This window comes from Pelodiscus sinensis, chromosome 3, assembly GCF_049634645.1.
Source record: "Pelodiscus sinensis isolate JC-2024 chromosome 3, ASM4963464v1, whole genome shotgun sequence".
In the NCBI taxonomy this organism is placed as follows: Eukaryota; Metazoa; Chordata; order Testudines; family Trionychidae; genus Pelodiscus; species Pelodiscus sinensis.
The window spans coordinates 62712862-62737096 of NC_134713.1; the positions used below are offsets into that span (position 1 = coordinate 62712862).

The 24235-nt window shown below is 40.0% G+C and overlaps 1 protein-coding gene across 7 annotated transcripts in view; it reads left to right on the forward strand.

Moving 5' to 3' along the window:
- Nucleotides 1-24235, forward strand: part of ORC3 (origin recognition complex subunit 3) — a 69204-nt gene that overhangs the window by 9158 nt on the left and 35811 nt on the right. For 5 of the 7 annotated variants that reach the window (XM_075923856.1, XM_075923853.1, XM_075923854.1 and 2 more), the window contains exons 3-11: nucleotides 3236-3333; nucleotides 7364-7508; nucleotides 9017-9121; nucleotides 10799-10953; nucleotides 13460-13596; nucleotides 17786-17945; nucleotides 19208-19321; nucleotides 20470-20603; nucleotides 21022-21085. In XM_075923856.1, the coding sequence (XP_075779971.1) occupies nucleotides 3328-3333; nucleotides 7364-7508; nucleotides 9017-9121; nucleotides 10799-10953; nucleotides 13460-13596; nucleotides 17786-17945; nucleotides 19208-19321; nucleotides 20470-20603; nucleotides 21022-21085 (1020 nt within the window). In that variant the 5' untranslated portion in view covers nucleotides 3236-3327. The remainder of the gene's footprint in view (nucleotides 1-3235; nucleotides 3334-7363; nucleotides 7509-9016; nucleotides 9122-10798; nucleotides 10954-13459; nucleotides 13597-17785; nucleotides 17946-19207; nucleotides 19322-20469; nucleotides 20604-21021; nucleotides 21086-24235) is intronic. The other 2 variants (XM_075923858.1, XM_075923855.1) reach the window with 2 other exon arrangements.

Here is a 24235-nt window from a genome sequence, read left to right on the forward strand (position 1 = left end):
CTTGGGACATCACAGTAGAAGTGGGTTTTGTTTTTTGTGTGTTTTTTCCCCTGCTCCCCCGCCCCCTGAAGCTTTGTGTCAACATCCTGCTAAATTAATCTTGCTGAAGCAGATGTTCCAATTTAGCAGCCAATATGTGATATCACTATCTTTGGGAGTAATTCAGTGAGATTTAATACAAATGTTAACTAATTTGGCTATTGTAAACAAGTCAATGCTGAAAATCTTTTACATATCTTTTTTTGGGGGGGAGATTTAGCATGCTACTGGATTAAGTAAAATATTTAGTTAATTACCACTTCCCATGGGGAGGTGACATTCTCAGATTAAATAGATGCTCTTAATTGTGTAGGCGTTGTGCTGAAGAAAAAAGAATCTGGAAGCCACCAAATGCACATCTAAACAATACAGAGCTGATTTGTGTATCTTGTTTATCTGGCCATTGTTAAAAATATTGGCCAATCACTGCATGCGTGTATAGGCACATCTTCTTCTTCCACCACCTACTAGATTTTTAATGGTGTTTAGATGGAGTTTCCAGAAGTGCCTACACATCTAATGCCCACTGGGACTTAGAATCATTTTAAAATCTAATTTGAAAATCCCAATAGGATGCATTCTTAGGCACTTACATACCTGTAAGTCTGTCCCTCAGTCCAAATGCTGATTTTGTTTACTTTTATTTTTGGTCATTCACAAAATAGACTCCAGGTATGCATTTGTATGTGTGAGAAATGGCCTTCCATATGCACAGACTTCTATTAAGGCCTAAAATAGGCTTATGTGTATGTCCAACTTTTTGGCCTAGTCCTGAAACATGCTTGATACTTTCAAATCCCATTAACTTCAGCTAGAATCTCTGCTTCTCTACACCTCTTGAGACCAGACCCCTATGCACACTTGCATCTAGCATCTGCTATGTAGAGTTTTGAAAGCATAAAAACAAGAAAATATTTTGCATGATCACACAAATATGGTAGTTTCTGTTGCTTTTATTGAATAAAAAAGTAGTCCTGTAAGACCAAAGGATCCTGGTGCCATTTAGGTGGCTGTATTATTGTAGGTAAACTATGAGATGTTTGATGGAGGTTCATTGATCACTAAAAGTGAATAATTTGCAGGCGCACCAGCTAATTCCTGTTTAGAGACTAGATTGCCTAGTACCTGATTAATAAAGAGAATGTACAGTTCTGGAGTAACATTATTTTTGTTTTCATGTCTTTATAGTAGCAAAGAGGGGGGAAAAATAATCGTATTAAATCCTGCATTGCCTTGACAGTTAACTGTCCTGGGAGAATTCTGTAATTTTACTCTGGCTCCAAATGCAACAATTGAGGAATTTCTCCCAGGATTATCTAACCTTCAACTGTTGTATCCTTCCTGGGAGTGTTAAGTATTCTCTAAGATACTGGAAGTCATGCTGACTGATGTGCATTTGTTAGAGTTAAAGATAGTTACATACTCTGCACACACGTTTTTAAAAGTAGAATTCTACATGAACTAAGAGCACGTCTCTAGACTACAGGCTTTTGTCGACAGAGGCTATGTCGATAGATACTGTCGACAAAGCTTCTGTCGACAAAGAGCGTCTAGACTACATCCAGTTCTGTCAACAAAGCAAGCCGCTTTGTTGACATCAGTGTAGACGCAATAACGCGTTCTGTCAACAGAACTCAGCGGTAGTGTAGACACAGGTATAGCTTTGTCGACAAAAGTGGACTTTTGTCAACAAAACCTTGTAGTCTAGACACACCCTAATTGTAGTTTTGAGGGATTTTTTAATTGAAAAATTACTTAATTTTCAAATGCGTTTTTCAGTTTCTCCTTCCAGCTTTGCCTCTACTTCGCAGCTGAAGGCAAGGTTTGATTTAGAGATTTTAAAGCAAATCAGCACTTAGGAAGCTGAGTGCAGAATTTCTCAGCAGAAAGATGCCAGGATACTGCTAATAAAAAGGGTCTAATATTTAAGTAGTGTTCTTTAACTTTCAAGTTCAGGCCCTGATATGTTGTTCTTCAGCTTCTTCTCATAAAGAGCCAACGTGAAGGTGAGGGAAGGTTGGCAATGAGGACCAGAAAATTAGACCTAGTCTACACTTAAGTTTGCCTGCGTGTGTGTATGTGTTGTGTTGTGTTGTGTTTTGTTTTTTGACCGGGGCAGGTGGGGGGGGAGAGGGGGAGGATCCTGTCTCCAACTGACATAAGTATGCATAAGTATGTTGGCATATGTACATACCATACTGTACCCCCACAAATGAGCTTTTTCTGGTATAGTTTATTTTCTTTGGGGAACTGGAATAAGATCTGTTGACAAAAGTTATTATTTGTATTATGCCACTCTTTAGGAGTCCTGATCATGGACCCAGAACCCCATTGAGCTAGACATTGTAGGAAAAACACATAACACGACAATCTCTACACAAGTTCTTTAGTTTCTTCTGGTATAGACTGCACCTCCCCTGGGAGGTTACTCGTACTGCTATACAGGCAAAGACTTTGTAGTACAGACCTGATGTTACTATGGAATATAATAGAAGGTGACCAGATATTTATAACAGGAGAGATAGTTGCTAGATTATCTAACTGCAAGACGGCATGCTGATGGTTGTCGATCAGGGTGACCTAGTGGAAAGAGCATTAGACAAAGATTCAGGAGACTTGGGTTCTAGTTTTGATTCTGTGTCTGACCTGCTGGCTGCCTTTGGGCAAGTCACTTGTCTCTGTGCTTTTATGATCTGCATTTTAGAGATGGTGATAATGCTGTTGACATCCTTTGTAAACTGCTTTGAGATCTGTGGCTTTTAAGCCAGCTCCCTGGGTATACCAGCTGCTGCCCCACACTGCTGCCTCTGATACAGGAATGGCATGGCAAGTGGCTTCTTGGGAACCAGACCAGGAGCCATGTACAGCCATTTGGGTAAATAATAAGCTCATGCTTATCGATTATCCACTTACATGGCTACAGTCTTAGATCCCTAGTCTCAATATGGGACCAGTGATAAAAGCCAGCTCCATTCATCAGCTCTTCCTGACAACAGCTTCTGAATACTTCCCTCACTTATTCTGTCTACCTTCTAGAGCTACATGCAGTTTAATAGATAAATAATGGCTTGTTTGCTCATCTACATGAATAAGGATACATGCTTCTTTACAGCCCTTGTATAGTTTTTCTTCTGAAAAAAAAAATGTTGCTGTTTTTTATTAAAAACATCATTGTCTTTTATTTGTATTTTTCCAGGTGATTATTTTAGCGAAGGAAAAAATGATTCAGAGGACAGTGGTCTACGATTTGCTACTTGCCAGTTGTTATGGAAGCAGATCAATTCTGAAATGGAGGTGGGGCCTGCTACTTTATACTAACTATACGTTTTTACAATTTAAATCAATTCTGGTCTTTTTGTTTTGTTCTTATTTTTCTGAGTGATTTCCTTTACCTGCTGACAAGATCAATGATGTGAGGCAGGGAGAAAGTGAAATCTCCATGGGGAACACATAAACATCACTGGTACACTATTTCCAGCCATGGCATGCATACCAATTCTGATGCAGAAGCTTTCCCTTCTTATCTTACTTATTGTCCACTTTGCAGTATCCTGGTGCATTGCCTCTGTCTCCTTCTGATTCAGTTGTATGTCTTCTAACCGACAGTGAAGTTTAGACTGCTCTAAATCTCAGTTGTGTAGGGCATCCCAACATCAGATTAGAATGCATACTGGTGAATGGGAGATGGACATGTGCTAATTGCCTGAGTGCTTAGTTTGGTGAACTGGTGTAAACAGTCTTTTATATACCAGTGAGAAGTCCTGTAATAATAATAATAATTAATAATATCTCAAATTAAACAGAGTATTTTAGAGAACAAAAAAAATGTTTCTTCAACCTCTTGGTTACTTGATGCCTTGTGAAAGTAAGTAGCCCATATTCAGGAGACCAAAAGATTTTAAAGATGGTTAACGTTGCAGGATGGAACAGATAAAGAAAGATTTTTCTTATGGCCTTTGTGTTTTTGAGGGAAAGCAGTCCTAGAAGATATTGTGCCTACTAGCCTTCCTTCCTTACCTATTTTTCCCCTCATTTAAAGAAGAGCTTGCACCCTATGGTGAATTTAATGTAACTGACTTAAAAACTTACTAAATATCCTTGAATTAGATACTGATCAGTAGTGTGACTTATACTTTTTCTGGATGCGTTTAACAAAGATGTAATGTTTAAATTAGGACTTGTCCTCATGCAGCTCATTATTAACAATATTCAGGTCAATTTCAGTGAAAGATTTGGAGTACAAAAAAATGAGGAAATTTTTGGAAAATCAGAATAATTTGTTTTGACGTTTTCTAAACAAATCGTTTTTTCTTTTCATTTTGAGATGTTTGAAATGTTTCATTCAATCAGAAGATTTTTTTCCCCCCTCCCCCATTTTCAGAGAGGAAACAATTAAAAAAAATTCAGGCTTTGGTTTGAAACAAAGCAAATTTTGGGAAGTGGATTTTTTTAATTGTATGCTGAATCAAAAAATACACTATTTGCTCAACTCTAGTAAAGATCTAGAGTCTTGATAGAACAGCTCAGTGCAATCGTACTCAATGTACAGTAGTGGTCATAAAAGGGAAAAAAAATGTTAGGATACCTATGGCTCACAGGAGGTAGTAGTTGACTGGTGGTCACAGCCCCTAAAGCTAACCCCATAAGAAATGTTTGTAAGTAGTATCAAGTATCAGAGGGGTAGCCGTGTTAGTCTGAATCTGCAAAAGCGACGAGGAGTCCTGTGGCACCTTATAGACTAACTGAAGTGTAGGAGCATAAGCTTTCGTGGGCAAAGACCCACTTCGTCAGATGCATGTAGTGGAAATTTCCAGAGGCAGGAATAAATATGCAGGCCAGGATCAGGCTGGAGATGATGAGGTGATCCAATCAAGGAGGATGAGGCCCACTTCTAGCAGCTGATCTGGAGGTGTGAATTCCAAGAGAATAGAAGCTGCTTTTGTAGTTAGCAAGCCATTCACAGTCTTTGTTTAATCCAGAGTTGATTGTGTCAAACTTAAAGATGAACTGTAGCTCAGCAGTTTCTCTTTGAAGTCTGGTCCTGAAGTTTTTTTGCTGCAGGATGGCTACTTTTAGATCTGCAATTGTGTGTCCAGGAAGATTGAAGTGTTCCCCTACAGGTTTTTGTATGTTGCCATTCCTAATATCAGATTTGTGTCCATTGATTCTTTTACGTAGGGACTGTCCTGTTTGGCCGATGTATATAGCAGTGGGGCATTGTTGGCACATGATGGCATATATTACGTTGGTGGATGTGCAGGAGAATGTACCAGTGACAGTATGGCTGATCTGGTTAGGTCCTGTGATGGTGTTGCTGGTGTATATATGTGGGCAGAGTTGGCACCGAGGTTTGTTGCAAGGATTGGTTCCTGAGTTCGAGTTATTATGGTGCGGTGTGTAGTTGCTGGTGAGAATATGCTTCAGGTTGGCGGGTTGTCTGTGGGCAAGGACCGGCCTACCTCCCAAGGCCTGTGAGAGCGAGGGATCATTGTCCAGGATGGGCTGAAGATCGCTAATGATGCGTTGGAGAGGTTTTAGCTGGGGACTATAGGTGATGGCCAGTGGTGTTCTGTTGGTTTCTGAACACCACTGGCCATCACCTATAGTCCCCAGCTAAAACCTCTCCAACGCATCATTAGCGATCTTCAGCCCATCCTGGACAATGATCCCTCGCTCTCACAGGCCTTGGGAGGTAGGCCGGTCCTTGCCCACAGACAACCCGCCAACCTGAAGCATATTCTCACCAGCAACTACACACCGCACCATAATAACTCGAACTCAGGAACCAATCCTTGCAACAAACCTCGGTGCCAACTCTGCCCACATATATACACCAGCAACACCATCACAGGACCTAACCAGATCAGCCATACTGTCACTGGTACATTCTCCTGCACATCCACCAACGTAATATATGCCATCATGTGCCAACAATGCCCCACTGCTATATACATCGGCCAAACAGGACAGTCCCTACGTAAAAGAATCAATGGACACAAATCTGATATTAGGAATGGCAACATACAAAAACCTGTAGGGGAACACTTCAATCTTCCTGGACACACAATTGCAGATCTAAAAGTAGCCATCCTGCAGCAAAAAAACTTCAGGACCAGACTTCAAAGAGAAACTGCTGAGCTACAGTTCATCTTTAAGTTTGACACAATCAACTCTGGATTAAACAAAGACTGTGAATGGCTTGCTAACTACAAAAGCAGCTTCTATTCTCTTGGAATTCACACCTCCAGATCAGCTGCTAGAAGTGGGCCTCATCCTCCTTGATTGGATCACCTCATCATCTCCAGCCTGATCCTGGCCTGCATATTTATTCCTGCCTCTGGAAATTTCCACTACATGCATCTGACGAAGTGGGTCTTTGCCCACGAAAGCTTATGCTCCTACACTTCTGTTAGTCTATAAGGTGCCACAGGACTCCTCGTCGCTTTTGTAAGTAGTATGTGATTTATATTTTGGTTAATAGAGATGCAACCATCTTCCTATTAAGTTTTCTGATATTCCTAAACAGGATTACAACTTCCCTGTCTATTCTAGCTGAAGGAATATTTTGGGCAGGATTGAGAGAGCCATAAATAAACACATTTGATAACCAAAGGAAGTTTAAAAAAAATAATGCCAAAGTGTATCGTGTCTATTGATTTTATTTTTTAATATTTTTCCATATTGATCCCTATATGAAAATCATCTTTCAAGGACAAAAGGGAGTAAAAGAGATGGTGACAAAAGATGTGTGTGGCTGAAGATACATTTTTTTTTTTTCATCATTTAGGCCTAATACTTTCTTTAGTTGATTTCTTTGTTTCAATTTAAAGGAATTGAATGTTGACTCTCTTTTTATAACTGTAGAATTGAAACAGAAAATGCTTGCAAGCCTTCTATAAGAAAATAGGGAATAAAAGGAGCAGGAATGGACATCCTACCAGAAAATAATTGCACCCTTTTGTACATCCAGAGGTCACTTTTTTTTTTTTTTTTTTTTGCTTTTTCATAGCTAAATACATTTTTGGACTCTATACCTGAATCGCTTTTAAGATTACTGTTCAATCTGTCATGTAGCAACACACACAAACAAAGATACAGAATCCCTGAATTAATCAGATAGCATCAAGGTAAAACAGGAAGCAAAACTTATGTTTCTGTCACCTAATCAATTATGACCAGAGTGTATAACTTACAGAATATGGATAATTTGGATACTGGATAATTTGCTGTGTGGTTCTTTACTGGTAGTTAGATGATGGGGAGAAGTGGGAGACCCCAGTGTCTCCTTGCCTGTGTGTAATAGTTTAATGTGTTTGTTTTCTAGAAAATACAAGATGAACTGAATAAACAGTTATTTGATAACCTAATAAATTTTCTGAGACAGTCTCACTCTGAATTCCAAACAGAGAGTACAGAATGGATGTGTCGGATGAAGTCCAGTGAAATTCCTACTGCAGCTCTTGTCCTAGGTAACTTTTTCGATTTTTAGACACTTTGTGACACATCTGTCAAATATCTACATTAGTTTAAAGGTTGAAGGTATTGAGTTGGAGCCTTCCAGCTATTGGAGTAAGCAGCATGAACTTTACAAACATTAACAGACAAAAATCATAGGAAAGCTGTATCTGTTTTAATTCTCCTCTTGTTTTTCCCGTATGTATGAAGGCACAGTGTGAAAGCATCTCCTCCATAGATTTTTGCCTTAGGCTTTCGAACATTTGGATTCTATTCCCATTTGCATTCGCTGACTTGCGGTGTGGCTTGTCTGATTATCTCTTTTTTTTTTTTTTTTTTTTTTTTTTCCCAATTAGCATGACAGTCTCGTGTATGGAGTTTATTGTCTCAGTCCTCCTTTGAGACAGACAAATTTTGTCCTTATTTTTATTCATAATTTTTTTCAAATATTACAAATATGCCAAAATATCAAACTTATCATAATACTCTAAAGAAGCTAAATTAAATAGGGGAGGAGAAGCAACATATTTGTCTTATGGAGCTACTGTAATTCTAGATCTCTACAATGTCAGCCCAAATTACTTTGAATTTTTTGAGTAGTCCCCTTCTGCGGAATGCGAGTAATCTGTTAAACTGCAAGGTCATCTGTATCACTCAGCTATCACTCTCCCTGAACAATGATTTTATTTTGCAGTTGGCTTCAGTGGGCCAGCATATTGCTGAGGCTGTAAAATGGCAGTGTAGATTCTCAGACTGGAGCCCAGGTTTTGGGTCCTCCTCCACTCCACTTTCCAGGCCCTCCTAAAACTAGGTCTGTGCTGTGGTTCTCTCTGTGTTTTTTAAATTGATTTATCTGAAACTATTCTGCAGTGGGCTACAAAATGTCTCCATTGTCGAAGAATCCAGGGAGTCTGTGGTAGAGTTGCTAATTGAACTCACATCTTCCTTTAGCCCTACTTTCAAGGGGGAAGGAATGGAATTTGGAAGCAATTAAGCAACTGTTTGTTGCCCCTTTAAAAATCTGTGTACATTACTAATCTTTCTCTCTCCCCACAATAACAAAAAAATTAATAAAATCTGCTTAAGTTCTGAGAGCCGCACTATTGTAATATTATAAGATTAATTCATTTTCTTTCTCCATCCCTCAAATTCTAGATAAAAACAAAAGAACTGGCTTTTCCTCATTCTTGTTATTGCCAGTATTCTTGACAGTTTAAGTGCACTCCAATGCAGAATAGCTGTTTAAAAAAAAAAAAAAAAAAATCCCAGGGAGATATTCAGGTCTCAAGTGCCTGTTACCACCTTTCTTCCTGGAAGGAATTTGAGGGATATTTTTGCTGCTCTCCATAGACAGATTACTTTGTGTGATACTGTTGCTTTTAATCAGCCATCACAAATATGGAATATACTTTTTTTTTAAATACCTTATGAGATCTAATTTTTCATTGTTCTCTTTCTTGTCTGTTTGGGACATCTTTCTCTGTTGGTGATTCTGATCATATTTATTTTTTCTTCCTTCTAGGTGTAAATGTTACAGATCATGACTTGACATTTAAGAGTCTCTCAGAAGTTCTGCAGGATAGCATTACTCCTTATGTAGTCTCACTGCAAGCCAAAGAATGCCCAGGTATATATTCTAATAGCTTTAACAACCTGTCTATTTTAAAAAAATAATAATTAGAATAGTAAAAATTATGGATGGGAAAGACCTTGGGCCATCTAATCTAATTTCCTGACAGTGCAGGCTTGTTCTCTTCAATACATTTTCTAATTATGTCCAGTTTTGTCTAATACAATAAGGATTCTACCATGTCTTATGGGAAACTATTCAAACTTTGTTATCCTGTTCAATTTGAAATAAAAGCTAAGCCTCAGGAAGAAGCAGGTGCAAAAATGGTCATAGATTCAGGGTAACTGCACTGATGTTCTTCCCTCCATGGTCCCCATCATTACCCAATCAGGTGTCAGGCATCCAGTCATTACTTGTGCCTGGGAAGGCACCTCTATCATGCTCCCTTCTGACCAGGGGTTTTCAGCTGCCCAAGCACCATAGTTCCAGTGTGACATCCCTCACAAGCCTTAAGGCCAGCACCTAGGCTTGTCTTTCTCTCCAAGTGGGATATACCAATAATCCAGACAACTCTTTCTAAGCAAGTACATTCATTCTTAGGGAAAAAGCTGCATGCATGTGAGAGAGCCCCAATAAATGGATTTAAACACAGAACAAACACCAGGAGTCATCTGCCAGTCTTATGGGACCCTAGGAAAAAAAATTTTTTTTGGCTAACCCTTCTTCACGGTCAAAAGGAACCTTTGTTCAGTTCAAGCTCAGCTTTTCATACCAAAAGCAACTTCAGTTTACCCGTACAGACTAACTCAACTACCCTCTGAAGTTTTTCTTTGAGTCACTCTAGAGGAGTTAAGTTACAGTGACTCACCTTGATCACCTTCCTTAATACACTTTTTTTTTAGTTTTCTGGAGAAGTTGTGGTAACCCTCTTAGAGTAGAACACAAACTTATATAAACAATTCATACATTTCGGTAAGTGATCCCCAAAGTTTAAGGCATGGTGTTGCAATATCAGTCTCAGAAAAAATAAACTGAAATCTCCATCTGCAAATCCTACTCTCCTCTTATTCAGCCACCAACTTCATGTTTCTGAGACCTTTTGACAATGAGAATTGCACAGGATTTCTTTTTTTAGTTTTACATAATTTCAGAAAAATACTATTCAGTTTTTTCTGAATGCCACAAAAGGGCCTAACAGATACATGTTTATATTGTACAACCAACATATCTATTTCCATTAAAACATTTATTAAAACCTTTATAAATACACACACACACACACTTCACTGTATAAATAAAACCTGTTTTACTGAAATTGGGAATAACTGGAATAACATTTTCTTCCAAGTGTATGCTTTTTGTAAATTCAAGACTAATGAAATATTCACAAGATCTCTTGATTAGTAGTCTAACTTCAGGACGGTTAATCCAGTAGTGCACTAAAAGTGCAGTGCTCATGCCTGGGGGAGAGGTAGGATCAGTATATGACTCTTGATATCCTCTCTCCCTCACCAGACAAGTGTTAATTATTGTTTTACACAGCAATCCTACCTACGGAGGTTTGGGAACTACTTGAGGATATTGAGGATAATGCTCTGCAGAGAGGGTGTGTTTGGTGAGGAAGGAGAAGAAAAAACAAATGGGATGATTTTAGGGGAGAGAAAGTAGGGTTTTGGGATTACACAATGAAGACACTTCTCTAATTACCTAGAATTGTATCTGTATGTTGTAAAGGCATAAAACACCTGCTGCAGAAGTTGATGGGACAGCTAATGAACTGCTATGTAGATGTGGATGACTCTGAAGAGGAGGAATGTGTTAACATTTCCCAGAAAAAGATGCGCTGTTCTATGGCTTCTCTTTCCCAATGGTACAAGGATGTGACAAAGGTAGGCCTTTGTATTGTCACCTTACAAAGTATTTGGCTTTTAACACTCTTAAAATTTTAATTGCATATCTTAGTCTTATAAGAACAGATAACACTGATCATGTGTCCTCCCTCAGGTTAAGTGGGCTTTTTATGCTCACCCATCTGTAGCCTGCACTGCGTAGACATTAACAAGAAAACAAAGCCTTTGAAATGTTTTATGTTTTCTCACTATTGAAAACTAATAATTAGGAACACCAATATTATGCTAAAATTATTGAGACTCTGAAGGCCTCCTCTGGTTTTCTGCTGGCTAATAAGTGGACAAAAAAGTTAAGGATCTTCTTCCTTATTACAGTGATGCTAGTGGTATTTATGTGCTTTGCAGGGTTGTCAAGCAATTAAACATTTTGATTACATGATTAATCACATGCAACTCCCCTTTGAAATGCTGTGGCAGCGTTTCAACAGGGCAGTGCTGCATGGAGCCTGGGATCAGCTAGAGTTCCCAGCTGACCCCAGGCTTCATGAAGCGCTGCCATGGTGTTTCCAAAGGGCATCACCAGGCGGAACCTGGAGATGTAATAGTGTAGTTGATTAACCGATAAGTAAAAGCATGTAGATTAATGCTATAGATGACACGCATTTCCCTCTCCCTGCCAGTAACCTTTTTAGAAAGCTGGCCAACAGCCTGGCTCGGTGCTGGCTTGCGACGGGTCTGAGATCTACCCCTTTTGAGGCTCTGCATATAAAGTGTATTGGGAGCTGGGCAGGCAGACAGCCTAGCCACCCTGCACTGCTGCCTGTCTCTCAGAAGCAGCAGCACAGGGTGACAGGTGGCTGGTCCGAAAGGGAAGCTGGTTTTTAAACTAGCTCCCCTCACAGACCAGCTTCTACCTGGCACCCCACGCTGCTGCCTCTGATACAGTGGCTGCCGGCCCCACCCCTGCGGACTACAGACTAGCTGACTAACTGATAACAGTTCACGAAGTTAGTTAACTGAATAGTCGAGTGATATTTAACATTCCTGGGCTCCATGCAGTGCTGCCCCTTTAAGGCGCCGGAGCGGCACTTCAAAGAGGCAGCGCAAATGGAGCTGGGGATCAGCTGGAGTCTGGGATCTGCTTGTGCTGTTCCCTTTGAAGTGCCGTATTGGTGCTTTGAAGGGGAAGTGCATTAGGAGCCAGAGATCATCTGGGGACTCCAGCCGATCCCCAGCTCTGCTCAGCTCTGCCCCTTTGAGGTGCAGGAGCAGCACTTCAAACAGGCAATGCAGCATTAATGTTAATTTTTGTAACGCGTTAATCCTGTCCTGCATTAATTGCAGGCATTAACGCAGGTCAATTGACAGCCCTATTGCTTTGCTGAATAGAAATGGATTTAAACATGTGCTTAAATCTCTGCTAAATAGAGACATAAATGATCATCCTCTTTCTGAAACCATTCAGAGTAGCTTGAGTATCTCAGCTGAGATAAAGGAGAGCTCTGTTGAGGGACAAAAGGGGGGGGGATCCTACTCTACTCCCAAGTGCAACAGCTGCTTTAACTTACTGTGGAAAAGCATTTAGGCCTTAATGCAACTCCCCCGCCTCTCAAGTAGAGTACTAGAGAATCTGTGCAACTGAGGATGCTTCATCCCTTTTCAGTTCCCAGACATGCCTAACTTGCTACAGTAAACTTCCAATAACCCGGCACCTTTATGACCCGGGGGTGCTGGATTATCAGATATGCTAGACTACCAGAAGGGGGGCTATGAGGGGTCTCGGGTGGTGTGGGGGGGATGCCACCCCAGACCCCTCATAGCCCCCCCTTCTGATAAGCCCCTCCGATTAAGCCACTGCTGGTCAGTTTCAGCAGCAGCTGAATCGGGACGCCTGCAGCAGAGTAGCTGGGATGCTGCCGGGTTGGTCCGGTAGTGCCACCCCTTGGCGCTGCGGGACCGACCTGGCAGCACCCCAGTTGCTCTTGGGGACGCCTGGGGTAGAGCAGTTGGGGTGCTGCCGGGTTGGTCCGGTAGCGCCAAAGGGCAGCGCTATGGGACCTACCAGCAGCACTCCAGCTGCTCTGCCCCCAGCTTCCCCGATTCAGCCGCTGGTCAGTTTCAGCAGCGGCTGAAGCGGGAAAGCCGGGGGCAGAGTGGCTCCAATGGTCTGGCTGCCCGGAGCGCTTCCAGGTTCCTGATGTTGCCGGATCATCAGGAGTGCCGGACCGTCAGATGCCAGACCAATGGAGTTTTACTGTACTATGATTTTCATAAGAAGCGGTGCACAGTTGTGTGCCTACCCCAAATAGTCCTTCCCTTGCCCGATGTAACCATACCAGCAGGCTCTGCAGAGGTAAGGACAGGATTGGTCCTTATTGAAAAATTGTTTTCTAACCTATTCTGTTATCATAGCTGTTTCATTTCTGTCATAGGAGTAGAACTGTGCTCCTGTATACAGAGAAGTGTGTTATAACATGGGAAACAAAGTTACTTTTTATCCTTTCCCAACTTCTCTTTTTATAATATATGGGCAATGGCTTTGAAGAAATCAGGCTTTGAAACGTCAAGCAAAAAAAGAACTTCCTCTTCCAGGCACTGGCAATCTCCTCCAATTGTGGTTATCTTCAAGGACATGGAAAGCTTCACAACGAAAGTACTTCAGGACTTCATTGTTATCAGCAGGTAAGGTGCCCCGAGGTTTTGGATTGGTGTCCTTTTACTCCCTTCCGCTTTTTCAGTTGTTGCTACAAATTAAAGGTGGGTGCTAGATGTCACTTTTGCTTGTGGTGGTAATCTGCCTAATTTTCCACAAGAATGCAAGCCAAAGCATTCGAGTGCTGATGATTCCCAGTGCTTCCTGTGTTTCTCCCCATATGCCCACAAGGTCTCCACAGTTCACTGAGAGAGAATTATAGACTAAGTTTACTGAAGTTTACTGCAGCACAGAAGACCTGAGAGCATATCCAAGGAAGTCTTAGCAACGTAGTGAGTACAGCACCAATAAGACTACAGTAATTTTTGTATGGCTTCTCAGTACAGCTGCTGAGATCCAGGCTTAGGTAAATATGGGTGCTCAGACCACATGAAGCACCCAAGGTAACTCTGGAATGACAGTATTCCCCTTTTGGACTATAAAATCTTGGGATACATGCTATCTCTCTACAAGGGCATGGAAAGAGTAGAAAACCGAATCAGAAATTTTTGAGGATAGCAATAATGGTGCAGGTGAATGGACAGTGGGAAAACAAGCACTGTTGGCAGTAGAAATGATAGGTTTTGTTTTTATTTTTAACTGTTATACTGTCACCTAATTCCCAGTATTCTGAAGTCTTGAAGGGGTGGTTTTTGTCGTGGTGCATAGCTCACCAGGAATAGCTGGAAGTTGAATACACGTTGAAGTTGAATGGAAAATAAGTTTGGATGCTTTTCCTGTGATTATTAGAGCATCAGCTCTCAACTGTTCCAGACTACTGTACTCTTTCTGGAAGTCTGATTTGTTTTGTGTACTCCAAGTTGCACCTCATTTAAAAACTATTTGTTTCTAAAATCAGATATAAAAAGGTTAATGTCACAGCTCTCTTACAGGAAAATTGCTTATTTTCTCATTGTTATCATATATTGTACAATAAATCATTTGAAATATAAATATTTTATTTATATTTTAGTGCAGGGGTGGGGAACCTCAGGCCTGGAGGCAGCCTCTTGCTTGTTTGGGTCTGGCCCCTGAGACTTAGGGCCCCCCCCCCCCAGCATTGAGGATTCCATGCTGGTCTTCCATCCCACTGCAGGACTGGAGCGAACACAATCTACTAGCCTGGGCTCCCCTTGAGTCTGGTCTGCTAGGGAAATGTGGGGAATGTGTTTTCCTTCTCAGTCAGGGCCACGCCAGTTAGGAGGTTTTTTTGCTTCTCGTGCGTGGTCCCTGACTGGTGGCTTTTTTTTTTTTTCCCCTGTGGGTCAGCAGCCCCCAACCCAAAGGAGGTTCCCCACCCCTATTTTAGTGTGCTGTTTATAGATCTTTATAAGCAAGTTACTGTATGAGATTTTAGTTTGTACTGACTTTGCTAGTGCTTTTTATATAGCTGTTGTAAAACTAGGCAAGTATCTAGATGAGTTGATGTTCTACACAGAGGTCTTCTAGGTGGTATAAGCCTAGAATCTGTCCAATCCATACACAATTAAAAGTTGTCTTCCTTAAAATCAGGTACTATACTGCTAGGCTAAAGGTTGGTCAGTGTTATGCATTATCTTTTAAAGAAGGTGCTAGGGATGTCCCTGGGAATTGGACAGATGCACTTGACTTTTTATTACAATTAATTTAGCTGATGCTAAAGAGGGAGTTAATATTGTGCTGAATTTTTTTTTTTAATATCATTCTACTTCTCCAATCTGTTAGAATTATGAGAGGAAGCCCATAGACTCATACATAAGGGACAGATTATTCAACAAAATCCCTCCTAATAAGTGGCTAAGGAAACAAAGTAGTCATGAGTTTAGAGTTGAAGCTCTGTTTTGGGTTAACCTGGCTTAAGAGTTTGAGAACAAAAAGAAGAAATAGTCATTTTTCGTCATGGAAGAAAGTGTGGTGCCACAAGGATATGTAATGAGGCTAGTCTCACTTTCTCTCTCTGACCATGTCTAGACTATGCTCTATTTTTGAAAGAGGATATGCAGATTCCGTGGGAGTTTACATAACTTCTTCTCATCTTGCTTTCAAAGTGAAAGTATTCTGAACATAAGAACGTAAGAATGGCCGTACTGGGTCAGACCAAAGCTCCATCTAGCCCAGTAGCCTGTCTGCCAACAGTGGCCAGCACCAGGTGCCTTGGAGGGGGTGGACCCAAGACAATGATCAAGCGATTTGTCTCGTGCCATTCATCTCCAGCCTCTGACAAACAGAGGCTAGGGACACCATTCCTACCCCCTGACTAAAAGCCTTTTATGGACCTAACCTCCATGAATTTATCTAGCTTCTCTTTAGAGCATGTTTTTGTTTTGTTTTGTTTGTGTGGGGGTTTTTTGTTTGTTTGGGGGGAAAAAACACCTTTTTCGAAAAAATGCTCTTCCTTAAAAAATGAGGTTTACACTTTTTTTTGGAAAGGGATTTTTCCCGAAAAAAACCCTGGACAACTCTGTGATACGACAGAATGATTTCATCATGTCACTCTGTCCCGCCTGCCTCCTCCCTCTCTTCCCCCTCCCCCCCCAATGGCTGGGGTTAGAGACAGGCCTGGTGCACCCTGTGGCTTGGACAGAGGGGTTTAGTGTGGTGGGGGGGAGCAGAGAAGGGACTCTGGCTAGCGGAGGTGGGAGGGAGAAGGAATCCTGATTCATGGAGTGGGAGAAGGGATGCTCGGTCTGGCTGGGAGAGGAAAGAGGGGGCCCAGGCTGGTGTGGTGGAGAGAGAAGGGGCCTGGGCTGGTGAGGCCACAGCCTGGCCCTCCCCGGTGGCCAGGAGAGGAAGAGCCAGGGTTGCCTATCCCCCACAAGAGGGGACTTGGCAAATGCAGTGAGGTGGAGGCTCAGCCCCAGTATTATTTAATATATTATCTTTAAGTTGAAGATGTTAAATAGTAAGGAGCAAAATTTGGGGGTAACCTGAAACTAAAAATGGAAAGAAGCTACATCTCTCTAAATTAAACCTTCCCTTAGAACACAGTGCTTAGTTTTGTTCATCACGTCAGAAAAAAATGTACTAGAAATAGAAAAGATCCAGAGAAGGCAAGTTTCATACAGTAACTTGCTTATACTGCTCTTTATACAATACACTGAAATGTAAGTTCAATATTTGTATTTCAAATTATTTATTATACAATTACATGATAAAATGAGAAAATAAGCAATAAGAGAAATGGAACACTTCAAAATGAGAAATTTAGAGGTGTAGGATTGTTTGTTTTTAGCAGAAATAAGTAAATATATAACTTATGGTATATATAGATAGCACCATTTGGGCATTCTAATTTTCTTTTCCTCAACACATGTGCAGCTTGATAAATGGTGAAAATAAATGATAGATTTTTAGAAAGAGGTGTGTGTAGTAAATATACTATGATATATGAATAAGAAGAACATTCACAGATATGCTAGGATAAAACATAAGGAGATCCTGGCCCCAGTGAAGTCAAGGGAGACAGGATTTCATCCCAGTAGGAATATAGACTCTTTGACATATAGTGAGCCAAACACAAAACTCTCTAGAATGATGGGTTTTAAGTTTAATTCTAAATGTCTTGCTTTATATGTGTGTTTAGCAAACTGCAATACTTTTTTTTTTTTTTTTTTTTTTTAATAAGTCTTGGGGATTTTGTTCATTTGTTTTTTGTGATTTATGGAGTGTCTGGCAGCAGGCCTTGATCTGTGATTGGGGCCCTTATGTCCTATTACAAGTCAAATACTAAATAATAATAATTTCATTTGTCTCAGTTTTTTTTATCCATTTGAGCCTTTCAATTGTATTTTTTAAATTGTTAGTTAGAAGTGAAAATATTTTCAAGACATATTTGGAAGACTGAATTTTGAAATTTTCAGCTAGATAAAACTAACACTGGAAGAGCCCTTCCTATATAACATTAAAGCAGATGATTTGCAAGTTTATTCCTGAAGACTAGACCTTTGGGAAACTGTATGATTTGTTTTCTTCTTGTGTGCTTATAACTTCTGCTCTATTCTTTTCATTTCTTCCCAGATCAGAACTCCTCTTTTTCCAATTGTAGCAGTCTGTTTACATTGTTCCTTTGTGCTACTAATTCTTTTGAAATTAGTGCTGTATTGGGAATACACTGTGTTCCCTTGTGGTTGTTTCATACAGTGCTAGGGAAATCTACATAACTATTATGTTTTCTTTTTCCTTCCCCACTTTGTGGTCTAGTCAGCACATACATGAAATCCCTCTTGTACTCATTTTTGGAATTGCCACGTCTCCAATGATCATCCACAGGTTACTTCCTCACTCTGTTTCTTCTCTGCTGTGTATAGAACTTTTCCAGTCTCTTTCCTGCAAAGAGCACATGGCTACAGTAATTGACAAGGTAAATCCATTTCTAAATAAATGAATGGGGAGTCGATGTTTATGGGACTGGTGCATGTGTACACAGCATCTTATGATTTAAGATTGTATCGCTTTATATGGGGGATACTAGTCTGTAAAGCTTTTAAAGTAGGAACTGTAGAGCCCTGCACAGATACCAGATTTGTATCCGTATCCACAAAAATGAGCCACAGATATCTGTGGGCATCCATGGATGTAGCTATCCACAGATTTTCAGGGCTCTAGGGATCTGTTCTTGAGAGCTATATGTTCAGAATATTTTCCTCTGTGTACCATGTCTTTAAGTTCACTTACTTACATTGTGTGAAAAGGAAATTTTCAATGTTGAAGACTAGGAATGTGAAGGTGAACTGTGTACAAAGTTAACAGGTGAGCCTGGGCTCAGCAGTTAACCTTCATGGTTATATGTGGGCTCCTGGTACACATGGGGAGCTGACTTAAAAGCCAGCTCCCTGAATGCACCAGCTCCTGGGGAGCCACCTGCCCCCACTCCTTTGTTTATTTAAATGTATTTTAATATCCCTACTGGAAATGATTCAGAAATTATTCAGCACATATACTGTCACTTCTTGTTTGCATTCATGCACATGCGTTCACCCTATTATCTGGTTTTCATTTCTTCTCCCCCTCCCCCCTTTATTATAGAGCTTCTTTGAACGGAGTATCACTTCGTTTGAAATGTGGATGGTTTCACATAGCTTACATTTGCACTCAATGCAGCCTGATGTGAATTCTTCAGCTCCTTGAAAATGAGTAGAATTATCCAAATATAAGATCCGATCATGCAGATGTTTTGCTTGTGATTTCAGTAGAGTAAATCTCTAGAGTACCTGCAGAACGATTGTGTATGCTTACACAAAATAGTTTTTGTTCTGATGCCTGCTATAATATTCATAATTTGAAAAAAAGGTAAAATTAATGTGAAGTTTAAACACAACTAAAATCAGACAATATAAAGTTCAGGATGTGGTGGAATCAAAGCTTTAAATAACTGTGTGTGTGTGTGTTTGCAGCAATGGAAATGAATGCTGTTTGGAAGGTGTCTACCCATGTGTTAATCAATTATAGTTTAATTTTAGCACAATTTGAGAGTTGAACCAAATGCAGATGTAATCACTTTGTTATTTACATATTTAAAAAGGAACATTATAATAATTTCTACTAGCAGTTACATTTACTTTGAAATGTAATTTATTCTGAGAACATTTAGCAAGGAAATATTTTTCCCTTTGTCTCCTGCAGCTCCTTCTGACAACTCAGTTTCCCTTTAAACTAAGTGAGAAAGTGTTGCAAGTTCTAATCAACATATTTTTATACCATGATTTCTCTGTGCAGAATTTTATTAAAGGATTTCAGGTAAGCAAGCAGTAAGAAGAATTTCAGTTACAGATAGTGGTGAAAATGCAATAGAATTTCTTCATGGTGGCAGATTTACTTACTTAGTTTTTTAGGGCCTGATTTTATTCCCATTGAAATCAATGGCTGAATTCCCATTGAATACTATAATTGAGATTGTCTGTCTTGTAAATGGGAAAGCTATTAGGAAGCTAGCCAGAAATGGAGGGAGGCAGTTTAGAAACAGCTTATGACTTGTGCCACAGAATATAAATAACATTAGAAACAAAAAAGAGAATCTATGTGAAAGGGTAAAAATAAATGTTCTATGTATTAATTGAATAGCTATTCTTTGATTCCTTTCAATTTTGCCTACTGTTACAAAAAAAAAAAAAACCAAACCCTCAACTATATAAATAACTTTGATGGGAAAAGGCTTTTCATCCCAGTATACCAGCCCAGTTTATTTTTTTGTTTGTTTTTTAAGAATGACTGTGGTACAGTTTTTCAGGGAAAAAAAAAAATCATTGAGTTGCACCATTGACTTCAGTTGTGTGAGTATTTGCAGGTCTGGGGCCTTTCAGTGCAGTAGAAAACATGCTTCTAACTCAGAGTAGTATAGTTGAGCACATGTGTAAATGTTTATAGAATCAGGCCCTAACAGTATGATTTCAGGTATGTAAAATGAGTTCTTGTCATGTTCCATTGTTTTGTTTAGTGCATATTCTGTCTTAAACGCTAATTAGTTACCACTTTGGCATTTATGAGGTTAGACTTGGTCACATAACCCCACAAATTGTGTAATAACTATTGTAATTGCTGGGTTTTGCTATTATTCCAAGAATAAATCAACTAATAATTGATCAGCTATATATCTCATTGTATAAAGCAGAAAGCAGTTGACTGAATGATATGAGCAGCAGCAAGTGGCAAAATTAGGTTGCCTATATTATTCATTGAATAATAATCAACTACCTCTAGTGGCTATGGAAAGTAGAAAATTATTAATGTAATCTGATGTGTTGGCTTAATTAGCTGTAATACAATTTTTAAATGAATGTCATTTTAGTCATCATTAATAAATTACCTAGCTTATTTAAAAGCTAAGACCTAGCAAGGAAAGAGAATTGCATAGTTATTACACGTGTTTACTGCATTGTCTCTTTCAGCTGTCAGTTGTGGAGCATTTTTATTCCCAGCCCCTTAGTGTGTTGTGCTGCCAGCTCCAGGAAGCTAAGAAGAGAATAAATTCTTTATCACACAATCAGTGTGAAAATATTCGAAGTCTGCCATCTTTTAGAAGGTAAAGGAGAAATACATACTTTGAATAGTCCTATAGTCAATCATTCTTTTTAAATGCCTTGTAAATACAGCATTGTGAAACGTGCAAGTATATGTGCATGTTATACAAAACAGATGGTTGTGAATTATTTCTGAAATTCTTTTATCTCTTGTCTAAAGAATACAGTTCTTTATTTTGTATAAGATAACCTGCTTTAAAATGTCACTTAAAAGATCCATTTTTTTCCTTTTGTTCTTTGTGTAGAAAAACACATTTTTTGACAAATGATCTAATCAATTAAGAAGCAGACCCAGGGCTTAAACTGAAGGATTTTTGTAGTAACACCAGACACAACTGACTCCTTAGCATGACCATTTTAAAAATATGTATTGTGTAATTTATATGTTGTACAGATATCTTTGTTTGGTTTTTACTTCAGATATGTGGAAAGTCAAGTCTCAGAAAAACAGATTGCACTGCTGACTGAGGACAATTTTTTGAAGGTAAAGTGTGTGTTTATAAAAAAAAAAAAATTGGAAGCTAAACAGCTTTCCAACCCTTCTCCCCTCCCCCCCCCCCCCCCATTATTTTGCATGGAAAAGAATAGAAAACTGGGGTAGAACATGGTTCTGTGCAGAATCTTTCATTTTGTAGATATCCCAAAATGTCTAATAATTTAAGAGGCGAGCTTTAGATCTGCATGCTAGTTCTGATTTTACTATGTGTAGTGTTGGTCACACAGTCTTTCTGTGCACTGTATTTGCCGTTTGTAAAATGGATAAAATAATTACCAGGGATGTTGTGATATTTAGGATTCATTCTTAATTCTTATTCAGGCAAAAAAATTAAAATCAATGGAATGCTTATCTGAATAAGGCCTGAATTATTAATCCTGCATGCTGCTCCATATATATGGACTTCTGTACCTTCAGTGGATCTCCCTTAAAATCAGTCAGGCTCCCTATGGACACAGAGTGTGTGCTCACACTAAACAGGATTCCAGGACTGGGGCCTTTACTTTTAAAAACTTTTAAAACCTTCAGATGCATATCCAATACAAATGCAAAGAATGTTGTCAATGACAAATATTTTATAAAATGAGCTAGCTACAAGTGGTACAGTGTAAGTGAATATTACAGCTATTGCAAGTGAGCCATGACTCTGAAGCTGCCATGCACATGAAAATTTGTTTTATAGAGAAAAGTTAACACAAGAAACCAAACTTATCCTGTACTTGTTTTCAGCATGGTCTTTTCCCATCAAGACAGCACCTAGGCTTCCATAAAATCCCTAGTATTAGCATTTCGGTAAATTGCTTTTTTAGTTTCCAGTAGGGATATTAAAAATTGTGTAAAAGGTAATCGTGTAAGTGCTAAGATTTTCAGCAATTTACACAGGCTCTGAAGTATAAAGCTTAGATTTATACTGCAGAACCCACAGGGAAGCCTCCCTGGAACTGAGGCCACCAGTCCTTGCCGACCCAGATGCCAGGAGGGAGGCTTTGCTACTGTAGTGAAGCCTCCTCCCCGGGAGGCAAGCCGCATACCAGTAAGTCTATTCACTTACTTTCACCACTGGATTTATTCCAAGTATAGCTCATGTCGGGTGAAATCTGCTACTGTAACTGAATCAAAGCAGTTAAGAGTCTTCCAGGCAGAGCTCCCTGTCTTGGAGAGGCTTTTCTAAGTACTAGGAACAGTATTTAATGCATTATGATCAATGAAGCATGAAACTATCACATTATTTACTTTCATTGAGACTATAGAAGACTGAGTGTAAATACAGTGAGGCCTAACAAAGGTTTGTGAATGGATAGCATGATGGCTGATGAAATTCAGTATTGATAAATGTAAGTGCACATCAGAAGCAGTCATTGAATTATTTATGCATATTATTGAGTTCCAAATCAACTGCAGCCACTTGGGTGTAGAAGGGGGAAGTCTGTTTCTCTGTGTGCAGCTGTGGTTTTAAAAAAAAAAAAAAAAAGGGAAGAGATGTACAAAGAATGGGATCGTGAGTAAGTTAAAATATTATGACTTTATATAAACAAGGGTGGGGAATTTTTTTTGGATCGGAGGCCACACACAAATAAGGAAAGAAAAATCGGCTGTGACCTGGCCAATGAGCAAGAAGGAGAAAACAAAATTCTCAGACAGGGCCTGCAACTGAGAAGCAGGGAAAAAAAGACACACTCCCCTCATTCCCCTCACGCTCTATTCCCAAAGTGGGAAGGGTGCTGAGGCTCAGATGAACTGGATTAATTCTTCTGGGGTCCAGGGCTAATAGATTTTTTTTTTTTTTTTTTTTTTTTTGGTGAGAGCTGTCTTGGATCTAGGGTGGGACCAAAAATAAGGGGTTCAGGGTGTAGGCAGGAGTTGCTAGAGAGCTGGCTGAGGGCAGAGCAGGGTCTGAGTGGGAGGTAGGTTGCAGGAGCAGGCTGAGGGTGCAGGGTCTGGATGGGAGTTAGGGTGCAGGTGGAGCAGGTTGAAGATAATGGTGTGATGTATGGGTGGGAGGAGACAGGGAATTGTAGTATGTATTTGGCACCAGGAGCAGGAGTGGTTCTGCACTGCCCTGCAAGGACTGACCACAGCAGAGCTGCTTCCTTCCCCCTGCTAGGCAGAGTCCATGGATCAGATACTGCATGCAACTTGCTTTGATTTGGCCTGCATGGGTGGGGTCTACCTCCCTGCAGCTGGGAACTAGTGCTGGCACTCCAACCATGCAGCGTGGGGAGGAGGTAAGCCTCACAGGCCAGATCAAGGCAAGCCATGTGCAACATCCAACTCGTGGGCTATAAGTGCTTCATCCCTGATACACAGTATTTCAAGTGATGGCAATATTTTATATTATCCCATGCGATAGCTGTGGTTATCCCATGTGAAAAAACACAGCAGTGGTTTGGAGGAAAGCAATAAAAATGATTGTTGCTTTTGAAACAGTTCCTCCTGAAGAGAGATTGAAAATGCTGTTGCTGTTTGTTTTAGAGTAGGGTTGGATTAGAGAGGTCATGGGGGGGGGGGGGAGGGGGAGGAACAACCAGTGGTTTGAAAAGATAAATCATTCACTCCTTTTTATCCTTTTCCATACCATCAGAGCAGAGGGATGGCCAGTTAAATTAAAAGCAATACATTTAAAAATTGATAAGAAATATCCTCTATATTCCTTCATAAGGCGATTTGGGGGGGAGGGTATAAAAGTGACCCATCAAAGAGCAGGGCTGGCTTATCAATTGATCTACATCGTCATTATAGTTCAGGGGTTGGTAAACTTAGTTCCCAACCATCAGAGTAAGCTGCTGGCGTGCCAGAGTGTCTTCTGTACCTGGCATGTCTGAATGGCATGCAGATGCTCTAGGTAAACAAAATATCCCAAAGCTCTAGCAGCTGATCTTGATGAGGTAGGAACTGAAGTTTGCCAACCACTAAAATATAGGGTCGGCTTATGAAAGGATCATAGATGAATATGACAAAATGCTTTTAATCTTGGGCGGGGGGGTTGGCTTATAAATGAACAGGCTAGTGAACGAGTATATACAATATATCTTTACAGAATACATAACTAACCTGTGAAAATCATTGCCACAAATATAGCTGGAAAAGTGTTTTGAAGTTTTTATGGGTTATGAAAACATCCACATGGTATTAGAGAGG